The sequence below is a fragment of the Diorhabda sublineata genome, chromosome X, assembly GCF_026230105.1.
Source record: "Diorhabda sublineata isolate icDioSubl1.1 chromosome X, icDioSubl1.1, whole genome shotgun sequence".
In the NCBI taxonomy this organism is placed as follows: Eukaryota; Metazoa; Arthropoda; class Insecta; order Coleoptera; family Chrysomelidae; genus Diorhabda; species Diorhabda sublineata.
In genome coordinates, this window is record NC_079485.1 from 25065561 (window position 1) to 25079787 (window position 14227).

At 31.4% G+C, this 14227-nt stretch overlaps 2 protein-coding genes across 2 annotated transcripts in view; one reads left to right on the plus strand and one right to left on the minus strand.

Moving 5' to 3' along the window:
• Positions 1-411: 411 nt before the first annotated feature.
• LOC130451276 (uncharacterized) overlaps positions 412-14227 on the minus strand; it is a 233867-nt gene continuing 220051 nt past the window's right edge. The window contains exons 8-11 of the mRNA XM_056790184.1: positions 13940-14219; positions 1689-1845; positions 1457-1576; positions 412-1386 (exon numbers count right to left, since the gene is read on the minus strand). Of these exons, the coding sequence (XP_056646162.1) occupies positions 1197-1386; positions 1457-1576; positions 1689-1845; positions 13940-14219 (747 nt within the window). The 3' untranslated portion in view covers positions 412-1196. The remainder of the gene's footprint in view (positions 1387-1456; positions 1577-1688; positions 1846-13939; positions 14220-14227) is intronic.
• On the plus strand, positions 5942-9131 carry LOC130451277 (toll-like receptor 7). Its single transcript, XM_056790186.1, has 2 exons — positions 5942-6106; positions 7181-9131. Exons 1-2 carry the CDS (start codon positions 6093-6095, stop codon positions 8982-8984), a joined length of 1818 nt encoding a protein of 605 aa, XP_056646164.1. The 5' UTR covers positions 5942-6092; the 3' UTR covers positions 8985-9131.

Below are 14227 nucleotides of genomic sequence, written 5' to 3' on the forward strand. Positions count from 1 at the left end.
ATCGAAAAATCTGGTCACCTTAACCATAACCCATATAAAAATATCCCTATTCCTCCTAATAAAATAACTCGGCGAGCTTCGCTCTTTCTCTACTAATGTGTATTCTTGTTGACTCTAATTATAAATGGATGGCTCAAAGACTTCTGAAGGTGTTGAAGCAGAAGTAGGGGTGCTAATAAAAGGTATAGTATAAGGATATAGACGGATCTAGGTATCCACAACTTTGCGAATGAACTTAAAAATCTGTCTGTATAGGTAATTTCTCGCTAGGATAGTCTGCGGAATAAAATTCTCTGATTGTGGTATTTTAGTTTTTGTGTAAGAGATTGGTATATAATGTGTTTTAACATTTTGTTATGTATTGTAGACCAAACGGGAAAAAATAGGGAATAGATCGTCAAATAATGTCAGTTTTTCTATATATTTCTATATATGTTTTGATTACAATACTAGTACCACAGCTGAATATTATAAAATTGAATGAAGTCTTATTTCAGGATTATGTTCTAGGTCTACACTCTCAATAATAATCATCGTTTTAATCATTATTCTACTGAGGAGTCGAAATTATTATTTTTCTTTGTTGAAACCTCTCCATTTTATCTGTCATTAACGTTTTTATTTTCATTTTGATTGGACTCATAGATGACGCCACCAGAGTTTCGTTTATTTTTCTTGACGTTAGTACCATACAGATATACTTAAAAATTTGGTTATAGAAGTTTAAGCGACGCGACATTTGAAATTGAAATTGAATTAAAATTCTTTTGAACGTAAAAAAATTAAGCTCGGTGTTAGCTCTGGAAAATTCTGGAAAAGTAACCAAGAATAACAAACGAAACAATCAAAACTTCAAGACGCGTGGGTCGTACGAAGATGTTGCTACAATGGAGATCGCAGACAAAATTATCATATATTCCGAAAGAAGTGGTGAATAAATAATCAAAAGTAAAAAAAAATAAAACGAGAGACGAAACTTACGTTTGAACTGAAATTAGTGGCATGATGAATTACTAGGACCAGAACATAACCTCAAAACAATACTCGACCAAATAACATCAGAAATCAAATGTTTATATAATTATTTAAAAATATTTACTCTACCATTTGATTAACCGTATTGTCCAGTTTGGTCTAGAGATAAAATATTGCAACCTGAAAATTTTTAGAAAAGATCGCCATTAATTCAATCCTTATCACAAAAGTTGTGCTATAACTGGCTGTAACAAACACATATGTTCAGCTCCGCGGATTGGTAGGCGATTTATTGAGAAGTGTTTGATCATTTCCGGTATCGATTTGAATGGTTTACTAAATTGTCCCAGTACGAAACTACCATCTTCTGAATTTTTCTGGATACGCATATGCATAAACCCCCTTGCACTCCTGAAAAAAATAATTTTGTGATTAGTAACCACATCGGAAATAAAATCGTGATGTATGTGACGGTACTTACTTCAGAGATAACGAAAAATCATTTTTAATAGACTCGCTATTTCGCACCAAAAAGCTTCCTTCGCGTAGAACCCTGAGTACATTTTCCGCTTCAACTCTGCTGATTTGTCCATGAAACCATCTAAAATACAAAAAAAAATAATGCAAAAATATAAAGCAAAAGGTACCAGTCCCTCTAACTAAAGATAGTAACAATATATTTAGGCCTGGTTTGTGAAATATAAATAACATACCCTTGTTTTTCCAGAGGTAAATAAACGTCGATCGTATCGGAACTAGAGGATTGATTCATATTTGAATTTAACGTCAATGAAAGAGTTAGTCCTAGACTATGTTTTTGTCGACTTCCAATTTCGGTGAAGTTGAGTGTCAATTTGGGGCGACTAAGAGCTGTAACAAAGTTTTAAATTTAAAGATTTGTGCCTGTGACTTGCGATTGCAAGGGTGTTTGAGCCGATTTTTTTTTCTCAAAAGTGTAGTTATTGAAAGAATTAAGCAGTAATTTTGATGATATTGATTACAGTAGTTTTTACCCCAGGTGAAAGTTATTAATGATGGTTTACTTAGGTAATGGTAGAAATAATAAACATGTTTTTTCACCTCTGGTTTTGAAAGTACTTAATACAATAACAAAATAAGTGGAAATCACAAATGTTGGTATATTTGGGCCAATTTCTCTTATTATAGACCAACAGTATTCCTCTAACATATTGCCTTTAGAAAATCTCAGATGATGTTCTTTAAAAATTTCAAAATCTTGATGAAAATGCTCCTCCTGTTCCTAAGTTGTCAGGGAAAGAATTCAAATATGAGTGCAGGAAATTAATCTTCAATTACTCATTTACTCTTTTTATAAGTCAGCTACATCTTCATAATTTTCACTTTTTTCATATCTCAAAAAATCTTTCACAACCTTTATGAATGACTTCCAGGCAGACTTTTAGTTTTTTTCTCTAATAGTTGGAAATATTGTGCTCCTTCCCAAAGATTCCCTTAAGTCCCAGTTTGTAGGTATGAAAGATCTTCCGAATGTTGTTTGGTGGATTAATATATATGTATATACAATATTTGTCTTATTTTTTGTAATGTATCCCGTTGTCTTCGTAACACAAAAGTAACATTCGTAAACCAAATGAAAGGTAACCAATTTAGTAGAAAAATCTTGCAGCTTTCTTTTTATTTTGGTTTAGAATAAGAAAATATAAAATAATGAAGATGCATTTAAAAGAACATATCTCCTCTTTTTTGAAAATATAACTTGTCCACAAATATAAAAAAAAACAATTAAAACTTTGTTTGCACTTTTCACTGGAGACTTGAAAAATTGAGATTTGAAACAAGATATTGGACGTGAATAGTAAATTTGATAGCTCGAAGTAGCTTTTTAGAAATATATATTATTACAATTAATAGAAAATATGAAAATAATTACAATAAAAATATATGTTATTGAACTGAAAGCGAGTTGAAGACTGTCTTTGATATTATTACTCTTGAGAACACCAGCGATTTTGCTAGAGTTTTTGAAAAGGCTGCTTCAGGGAAATCGACTGTGGGATGCATGCCGTCAGTATTTTCTTATGGGTACCTATGTTGGGTGACGACATAATTCCTCCCTCCATAGATTCGGCTTCGGAGGGATAAAGAGGAAGACGAGCATCGCGGTGGTCTATATGTTGAGGTGTTGGAGTTCGAATCTTGTTTGATGTATTTGCTATAAACTAGGTAGCAGCTGCCAATTATGAGGAGTCCATATATAAGAACAGTTCTAGCACTGGGGATGTAGGAAGGGTCCTTGAAATGAAAATCGAGTTAATTTTCAAACGGTTGGCTGCGAATTTCTTGAGGTTAGTCTAGTCGGATATTTTCCAAGTCGAAGTCGAAGTTGATGTTGAATTTTGGGGATGTCGCAACTATGGCATCTATGTCGGGGAACAGGATAGGCTGATTCGAATTTGAATATGGAGTATGCCAATTAATTTTTGGATTTCTTCTTGTCTGAAGCGTTTTAGTTTTACGGTTGATTCGGATGGAAACAAACCGTCAATTAATCCTCGTTTATGGATAATATGACGTGAAGTGAATTTTTCAATTTTGATTCAAGTTTGTCTTCAGTGAACTGTAAGATTTAAAGATAGTTTGATGCCTCTGAAGAATAATTTTTAATGGTAACTATTAAGCTAAGGACACATTTTTAACACGTGTCGTGTTAACAAGTGTCAACACGACACGTCAGAATGCGACACATCAGATAGGCCGGACACATGTGTGTGTTATAAAACGTATGTGCCAGTTGACATTTTGATGTTTTTAACCTGTTAAGTAGTATCCTCGACCTTCAGGTTCACACATTCACAATCCTCCGGAGCTTATAATGTAATGGAGCACCTACAAGAAGACATGGATTGGTTGGATGAAGAAGAGGAAATGGTTGCGGTTACTGCAGCATTGCTTGTGCTACAGTATGAATCCAGGGTATACTGGGTTCATCCAATAAACCAACGTAGGCAGGAATGTGGTGAATATCATGTTCTGTGGCCCGAAATTAGCAATGACGAGGACAGGTGTAAAACGTATATCAGGATTAACAAGAAGGGATTCGACGTGGTTTACAATTTACTAGGAAGTAAATTAAAGAAGCAAAATACAAATTTTAGAGAAGCAATATCTCCAGAGTAACGACTTTTAATAACTTCAAGATAGAAAACAACAAAATACAATATTATATTTTCTTAAATACAACCGAGTATAAAATTATTATAAAACTAAACATAATATTATTTTTGGAAAAGTAGAATAACATTTTATAAATTTGTAAAATTAATTAGTGTATTAGAAAAGGAACTTCCTTGAGTCTTTTCTGAAACATAGGTATTGGTTTGAGATTGATGTTTTCGTTGGTCTCGGTAGTACTTATTTCGGAAATTGTACAAAAACTCATACTTTTGTACCTCTTCTATAAATTGTACCTCAATTAACATAAATATAATCTATATGTATAAGAGAAGATGTCCTGACTGACTGACTGATTCATTCACTCATCAACGCCCAAACAAGGCTATTAAAGATAGAGACATGAAATTTTGAGGGTATGTTTGTATCGGTGTGTAAGAAAGGATTCTGCGAAATTTCGATTTTAAAGGGGTAAAACGGGGTACGTTTGCAAATTCTATTTTTTCGTTTTTCTCGGCCGCTAATTGAGATATCGACTTCGTTTTTGCACTAAAACATTCTCCGTACAAATACCTAAAAATAAATTTCTGCGACTTTCAAAATTCGACTTGGAAAGGGTTTAAAGAGTTGAACAAAAATTTTTATGACGGAACCATATATTTAGCAATTCTTCATGACGAAATGATATATAAAAGCGATTCTTTTTTAGAAATGGGTCCCGTGTGAATATCTAAAAACTAATTTCTCCGTTTTATCACAAGGTAAATATTTGAAAGTGGCAGAAATCGATTTGAGAGAGAACTGTTTCTCCCATGGTCAATTTTATGTAGCCTGTTCACGAGTAAGTTCTCCGTCAAGTTTAGTTATTTGGCAAAAGATGGCAAAACAATTAATGTGGTTTACATAGAAGTATTGATATAAATTATATATGATACAATATTTTGTTTTGCGTTTTTGTAATTATTGTTACTTTAATAATAAATCATTTATTTAATATCTTTATGTTAATGACATGTATGTATGTATTTGTTATATTATTTATCGTATAAATAATAAATGTGTGCAATTTTTAAATGATAATGTGTCTTTTCTTTATAACACTTCCAAATTGAATTAATGCATAGAATACATAAGTCATTTCTCATAGAATTATCCCTATATTACGCGAGGTTCAATAAACCGCGGGCGAAGCCACAACGGGTATTGCTAGTTATAGATATATTACGGAAACGAATATAGTTACGGAAACAGTTTCCAGTCACGCTCAGAACAAACTCGGCACAGGTGGTTAGGTGTTAACCTACAACACTTTGTAACTTTTCTGACGAAAATCTGACCAACGTAGATATTGAAAACACGCGCTATGACGTGTTAAAGCGTTTTGTCGGTCTCCGACGACATATCACAATAATATCCATAGATCTATTTTAAATAACGTAATAGATATTTATATAACACGTGTTAATGCGTGTTAACACGACACGTGTTAAAAATGGGTCCTTAGCTTTAGTCTGGTTGGGTGACGACATAATTCGTGGATGAGAATTGACGAATATTAAATTGAAGCTATGTACGGTAGTTAAAAGAAAGGATTTGGTTGAAGAAAAAAATCTGACGTGATGAGTATTTTAGAAGGGGTGACACATTAATAAACATTTGTTTCGGGTATATAAAAAAATCAAAATTAGAATGATAATTCTGAACTAAGAATTGAATTTGTTTTAAAATTTAAAATTCATTCAACAGAAATACAATGTTACTTATTGTTATCACTAACTGTTAGATTAATTGCAAATTTTTTATAATATTATTTAGTTTATCATTGAATAATTGTAATAATGTTGTTGCGGAAGTTGTTTTATCTTAAATTCAAAATGAGATAAATTGCAATTGTCTCTCGATTCATAATAATTTCAACTATTCTAAAGAACATACCGATTCTATTACAACATTTGATTTAAGAAATGTCCACGTCAAGGTAAACATTTCATTTATTATTATTTGACCCTTTTAGATAGATAGATATGCTTGTTTTATATTCATCTAATAATATATTCATATAGCGTATTTGTGTATGCAAGCGAATAAATTCAGAGGATGCATGAAACTATGATATATCTTATAACAAAGCTCATCTCCATCGTTTATTATCACCAATAGAATATTTTCTTGTAAAGTCTTTGAAATTAAAGCTATTTTATTGTTTCCCATCTAATGTTTTTATTGAATAATAATCCGTAGATGGTAATAGGTTATACTTTATTTGATCTTTTAATGTTCAAAATTCCAATAGAAGAACATCAATAATTTATACCTAAAATTTCAATGGTTTGATTTACGCCTACTTTCTTAATGTTGAAAGAAAGAAATCTATCATATCTTAACTTTATTCGAAACTTTCCAGGTTACATTTTGACTCTTGATCTCATGAAGACATTTCAAAACTATTTACTTTCTTCTAGATAATGGTAGGTCCAAAATTTCGAGATATTTCGAGAAATGTGTAAACAGTGGAAATTTTTCTTTGAACGTTTCTTTGAACAAACGGAAAAAATTTATCCTGGATGGAAAGATCTTACATTCGCCGACGTGCAGTAACCTAAAATTTTCTTATAATAATGTTATTTATTATTGCTGCCAGATGGCGTTATCTAAATGTAACGGCCCTTCTTAGTTGCTCGTCCGGAGTGTGGTAGAGACAATGCAGTATGAGAATTTTTTCAGATATAGCTTTGAATTTTGGCTTATTACTCGTGTTTTCAGTTCTTGACAAAGATTAAGGTTTTGAGATCACGATCATACTTATATCAAAGAGGTTAAGTTGTTTTCAATGGTTTTTGAGTTTGTGTACATATTTTGACGAGTGAACATATTTCAAATTAGTGCTCCAGAGCTTTTTCAGTATTTTTCTTTCTCTTAAAACGAATTTCTTTCAACTAATTACCGAATGTTATGTGAGCATCAGCCCTTATTAAGAAACATGGCTATTGGAATCAGCTAATTCTGTTTGAAATTGTAAGACCACAAACAATAGAAATGTGACCTTTTTCAGGATTCTGTTGCTGGTTACATCAATGATTTGTATTAAAGACACTTCAGCAACAAATTACTGTACTACTACCACTACTAGTACTTATACTAATGGTTATAAGGAATCGTTTATGGTTGTAGAGTGTTCTAAAGTTCAGTTTCCGCTAGAAATAACCGAACTTGTTGATAGAACATCATTTTTCCGTAGAATATGGTTGAAAATTAAAGAATCTAATTTATCTGAGATTGAATCAAGTTCTTTCATAACTAACTCAATAATAACCATTTTGGAATTGTCGCAGAATAACATAACGAACATTAAACAAGATGCTTTCGCTGGACTTTCATCTCTACGGAAATTATTTTTAGCTAGGAATGCCCTAAGTGAATTAAAACCAAATGTTTTCGACTCTTTACAGCAGTTACGCACTTTGGACGTATCGATGAATAATATAAAAAAATTGGATTTAAACTTTTTAACCGATATAATACATTTGTCTTATCTTAATTTATCAAAAAATTCTCTAGCATATTTTGATGACGCTGTGTTAGGTCAGAATCATTACATTCTAGAGCTTAAACTAAATGATAATCAAATTTCACAGTTGATTTTAAATAGATCTTCTCATAGAATTGCTAATTTAGATGTATCCAAAAACAGGTTAACTGTTGTAGATATTTGTATACCTGGGTTATTATCACTAAATATTAGTTATAATAATATTGTATACCTTCTATCTGGTAAATGTTTGATTAATATGACAATTAATAACTTAGATGCTAGTCACAATTTTATTGATGACTTTTCTGTAAAAAATATTTCAAAGTTATGGACCTTGAAGATTCTAAGGATTGGATATAATGATATATCGTTAATTCCAAGTGGTTTATTTGTTAATATGACAGAATTAACATATTTAGATCTATCGAACAACAAGCTATTAAAGTTGCAGTATGGTATATTTGATAATTTGTTTAATTTAAAGTATCTAGATCTATCTTACAATAAATTGAAATCACTTAAAAGATATTTTTATTCATTAGATCAACTTGTTACTTTAAAAATTAACAACAATGAAATTGTTTATACACATTCAGATCCTTTTAGCGATTCACCAAATTTAAGGAATATTTATTTAAACAACAATAAATTTGACTGTAAACAATTATTAGAGATACTGCATGGATTTAAACAAGTAAAATTTGATAGTAGCACTGTAATGGGTAAGGAAAATATTCATGGCATAACGTGTGTGGATTATAAATCAAATTCTGAAATAGAAGATGACCTCACTGGTTATTTTAAGAAAATAATTTCATCTAAGTTTGAGAAACTTGATGACGATGATGATTTTAAGCGTACTGTGATGTATAATTATTTCAACAAAGACTTCTTGAATAGTAATTTTTATAAATATCTAGAAAATTTCAAAACGAACAATGTTCATAAAGACGATACATTAAAATTTTTGAAATCTGAATTGGATAACAGTAAGTTTTATCAGTTTTTAGAAAGTTTACAAGTTAGTGAAAATTCTACTAGAGAATTTGGTAAATATATAGAAGAATATTTAGAAAAATTCAAATTAGATTTAGAAGAGAAATTAACTCTACGTGATAATGGTATTAACGAACAAATACATGCTTTTTCGGAAACTAATAACAAAACTAGTTACTATGGGATGTTTTCGGCAATCATTTTGATCATATTCATGTTATTGATTATAAAAATTATTCAGATATATATTGAATACGTTAAAAACAAACATGTTAGAAAAGAAGAGCTGCAGCTCCTTGATCAAGTACAAACAGAAAACCGTTTATAATCAACTGCAATATCATTGATGCTGCTTATGTTAGAAAATATTTTAGAGAATTCATTTCACCACAACTATGTATTTAAAACTGTTTTTATCTTCCGCTGATATTTTAGAAATAATCAAAATGTATGTAATAAACTCTTATTAAATAAATTCTTGTGTTTACTATTTTCTAAAGATAAGCAAACGATTACAAATTATAATACAAGCAATTACTGTTGAGACGCGTTCAATCTTATTTGACATTTTCGCTCTAAGGAGCAGATAAAAGTTTGTAGGGTTTGAACATGTTTCCAATCGCTGAGCAAAATAGGTGATAGATTGCCACTTCTCACACGATTTATTCAATGATAACAAATAAAATATCGTGTTTTTATATTACATTGAAGTATATATTGGAATTTACCTAAACATCCTAGAATATTGAGTAAACTTTGAATTTTCTTCCAAATTTTCTGTTTCCCAGAAGGGGCCTGCAGCTATCGATTTATCAATTAGTTGTCTATTTTTCACGATAAATCATCTACTTTGGGATGAAGCTTTAGAAGTTTATTCGAATTTTCAAACCATGTCAAGAATTTTATAATTTATATTATATTATTATAATATTTTTAAATTAGAAAGTTATGACAACTTAAAGTTACAAAAGAATAATATGCAGTAGTAATAGATGGCCATGAAATTTATCAATTTTTTTTAATTCCGAGAATAAGCTACCAATGGAAAAAAACTTTACACGCAATTTAGTAAATAATAGCACCTAATATTTCCATTTAAATTTTGTTGCTACAGAAATTTTATGACTGACAGGTAGGGAGGATTTTAAAGACATTAAAAATCCAAACCAGAAAAACATAAAAATTTTTTTGAAAAACGAGATTTTATACATTTCGGACAGGTGTATTATCTGCGACTATCATAAACGGGAATAAGTGTAACATCTGTTGAGTATCCTAGACTGGCATTTTATCGTAATACTGTTACGAATAAGTTTGATACGTTTGATTTACCCGGAATTCGTTTGATGTATGTTTTTATATAAGTTTGTATCATAGCAGGCGATTTATTTACATTGTTTCTTTTAAACTAATTTCTAGGAGGGTCTATTTATTTATTTGTTTTTTCATTTTCTAGAATTTTTGAGAATTACGAGTTAGTTTAGCGCAGTTGGTTTAATTTGTAATAGATAGTTATAGTGATCGGTATTAAATAGAAAAGTTAACCGCAGAGTTTGAATAAATTATATAAATTAGTTAAGTGTAGTGTAAAGTACTTAAATAAATCAAAAACGTAAGAGAGAGTGTTTATAAATTCAACTCATGAATAGAAATAGTACAAATAAATAAGAAAAACATTAAGATACAAATAATGGTGCATGTGTGTCAGGAAACCTTCTAAGCCAAACAACACCAGTGAATTCCAGCTTCCGGATAATAATCTATAGGTAAAAAATTAGATATAGGTTAATCATGTTCATTAAAATTTGAATATTTATTTCTTATTGAACTGATTTCGCTCTCCAAAGAAAAATTCAATGGGGTCCAAAAGCTATCCAAGTACTGTGATGAAGAATCGAAAAATTGACTGACCGCTTTAACTCATGAGAGATAAATCAGAATGAAACGAAATGAAGTTAGAAAATAATATTGGTACATATTTAAATGATGTATTTTTCTAAGCTTCAGCACCTTCATATAAATGAAAAACAAGACTGGGAAAATGTTAGACTTTGACACATAAGAAAAACTTTTTTATTGTTTATTAATTCTTTTTGTTAACAATAAATAACCTTCAACAAAAATTGACTCTTTATTTGACCGTATTTTAGAGTTGTCCCTCTCAATTTAAACATTTCGTTACTTGTTTTCTCTATTAGTACGTGAAAATTTTATCCATCCTCCACGAGCGTTTTTTTTTCTGTGCCGTTATCCGGCGAATGAATGTTGTGTTGTTGTGCATCAACTAACATTATAGGGCATGTTAAAAAAACGTAAAAAAGTCATTGTTGGTGCGAATCATTTGACTCTCATCTCGTATATAGCTTCGGCTATCTTTATCCAACATTTCGATTTTAAATTTCGGTTCAAATACTCCTTGTTTTTCAAATCAAAGAGAGCAGGCTGCGCTTCAACTTCACAATACACAACTATGATAAAAACTGAAGTAGTGGACCGCACCCAAAAACAACAAGTAACCTTTTTTACGTAATCTCTTGCGTTAGAAACGCCAACTCGGTAATTTACGCGACCAAACGTGACGTGAAAAACGCCCGTGTGGAATGCTCAATTTAAGCTCTATGTTTTTGTAACATACGCGTTTTACTTACCAACAAACAGTCGCTTTTTGCCGCTCGTGTAGAATGGCCGTTTCCCGGCGAGTAAAACGCGAGTGTTACTGAAACACAGAGTTTAAACTGAGCATTCAACACGAGTATTTTTCTGGTCACGTGTGAGCGCGGTAGTTAACGTACCGGCGTTTCTAACGCATGAGATTATCTCAAAAAAGGAGAGTTTTGATCGGCGTGTTATTTTACATGTGCCGTTTTGCAAGCATCTGGTCGCAGAGACTACTTGTACTGGAAAAACTTTTCAGGATGCATCCGATGTTCTACGTAGGTGAAATATTCATACATTGAGTTTTCAAAGTAGAAAACATTTTTTCTGAGTATTTTTTGTTTTTGGACGTTTTTGGATTTTCTCGTGTAATTTCATGCATGCTATCAGAAACATTATTTATGTATAGATATTATTTTATTGTGTATCATGATAGAAACATTCGACTAGTACGTTTTTAGGAGGCAATAACAGAAGTATCAGGAGATATATTTATAGAATATTCAAAGTGAGTCATTCAGCAGAACTGCAGCAGTAGATAAGAATCATTTTTGTGCAAACGAGAAATGACAATGAATAACTGATTCTGAATTATTTAAGAAATAATTCTTATAGAAATTTCAGGATGTCGAAACAAAACGGAATTCATTTTTTTCAACTTTAATTTGTACACACCTTGCAAAAAAACGACGAGGCAAAACGTTTGAAATATTGTTTATTACCCCAAGGGAAATACTTGAATGACAGAAATTCTGAAAAAAAATGTAATGTTTACCGTTCTCTACAAATGGGGAAGTATAATCGATATCAGACAACTGCTAACCCCATTGGGTAATAAACTGTGAAAGCCAGTATTTTTTTAAAATAAACATATAATTATTGGACCTTACTTTTATTGAGTACAATTTTAACGCGCAGAATTTTTGTACAATGCCATTGGAGGATACCAATCAATGGAATATTCAATTTACTTTTGCATTTAGGTAGGGGTTGAATGGATTATGCTAGTAGATCTGTTTCCACACCAATGGATAGGTCGTTGATACACTGGCAACTCACATCTCTAGATCTATAATTTCAAACTTTATTCGCTGGGGACTATATACAAGTTATTTCTAAATTAATTCGACAAAATTCTAGAGGTGATTGCTCATATGAAATTAAAATGGTTTTTTCCTATAACAAAATTTCCTCAGTCCTGCCCTTTCTGAGATATTACCCTTAAATGGTGATGACTAAAATTGAGGTTTTTTCCCTAAATAGCTAGAAACTTGAAATTCTATAATTTTCGTTCTCTCCCAAAGGACTAACTACGGGTATTTTTCAATATTCAATATTCATTATACGGGGTGAAATTAGAAACCCTTGGGTTCTCTTAAGCATTCATTATGTATATAATCGTATTATATTTTATACCTTTATTGTTTTCGAATCATCTTGAAAAAGAGTTTTCATATGAAATTAAGTAAGGGCTGCTAATTTCACCCTCGTATAACGTAACAGAAATATTGAAAGGATACCCGTGGTTAATATTAGTAGAATTTAAAGTTTCTAGCTTTACTGAAATTTTGGAAAAAAAATAAAATCTCAATTTTAGTTTCCACCTTTTAAGGTTAATATCTCGGAAAGGGTTGGACTGAGGGAATTCTGTTATTTGAAAGACTCATCTTGATTTCATACGAGTAACCACCTTCTAAATTTTGTCGCATGAATTTAGAAACACCCTGTTTATCGTGTTAGATACAGGCCTTCTAGGCCTACAGGGTGATAATAGTTTTACATCATTCTTTTCTATTTCTTGTCATTGCCTTCCAGTCCAAATCTCTTCTCTCAACTAGATCTCCTAGTTTTCTAAATCTTATTATTTGGTTTGTCCTCCTTTTTTATATGTCTCTCTCTCTCTTTTTCCCTCCTTCTAAGTAATTTCCTCTCCCAAAATTTATTTTCCTCCGTTTTTTAGTATCCCCGTTTCGCTTGCATTAAGTACTCTGTCGATCTGATGACTGCCTGACATAGATGTTCTTAGAGATTAGTATCTTGTTTATTGTTCCAGCTGTTTGTTTCCTCGAGTTAATCGTGCTTTTATGTTTTCTTCCTCATCGCCATTGTTTTTAATAGGTGTTTCAAGGTAGACGTAACTGTTGACTTTTTCAAACTCGATTATTTTTTCGAGTGAAGTTCTACTTTGTTTCTTGCGATTTGGGATGCCTCATTTTCATGAACATTGATTTTCGCTGGGGGATTACTCACGCATAAAGTTCACAAACTTCGCACCAGGGACATAAAGGAGTAATCCAAAGTAATCCAAGTAATCCAAAAGCAAGTGCAGACATTTTCTTTCAAGAATGTCTAGGCATCTACGTATTAGTTACTTTTGTCCGTTCCAATTTACATGTAATTCGTTTTTTTTTATTAAATATTGATGTTATTTCCGATATTTTTCTTCTCTGTTGGCTCATTTGAAGAATTATTAAAAATGAAAAAAGTATTCTCTATAACTGTTAGCATACGAATTTTTTGGAATCTCAATATATATATATATATATATATATATATATATATATATATATTATTTTAAGTAATTTGCAACTGGAGAATATATTTATAAAGCAATTAAAAGTAAAATACCTTGTCTATCTCCTTCTAAGACACTTTGACTAGACGACGCTTGGGACGCACTAGCTTCTAAGTTGGAGGGTTGAAGCCGCATTCTCCGTCTCAATTTAGGCATATCGAAGGGTAAGTCTTTTAAATCCACTGATGTAGCGCTACCTGAAGTGCAAGCGGCCTCGGGGACCGCTCTTCTCCGACGCAATTTTGGCATGTCGAATGGTAAATCGGAAAAATCTTGTTGGCTTGGAGGGGCCGATAACTCTGCTCCGGTAAAGCTGAATCTTGACTTTATACCCTTAATTT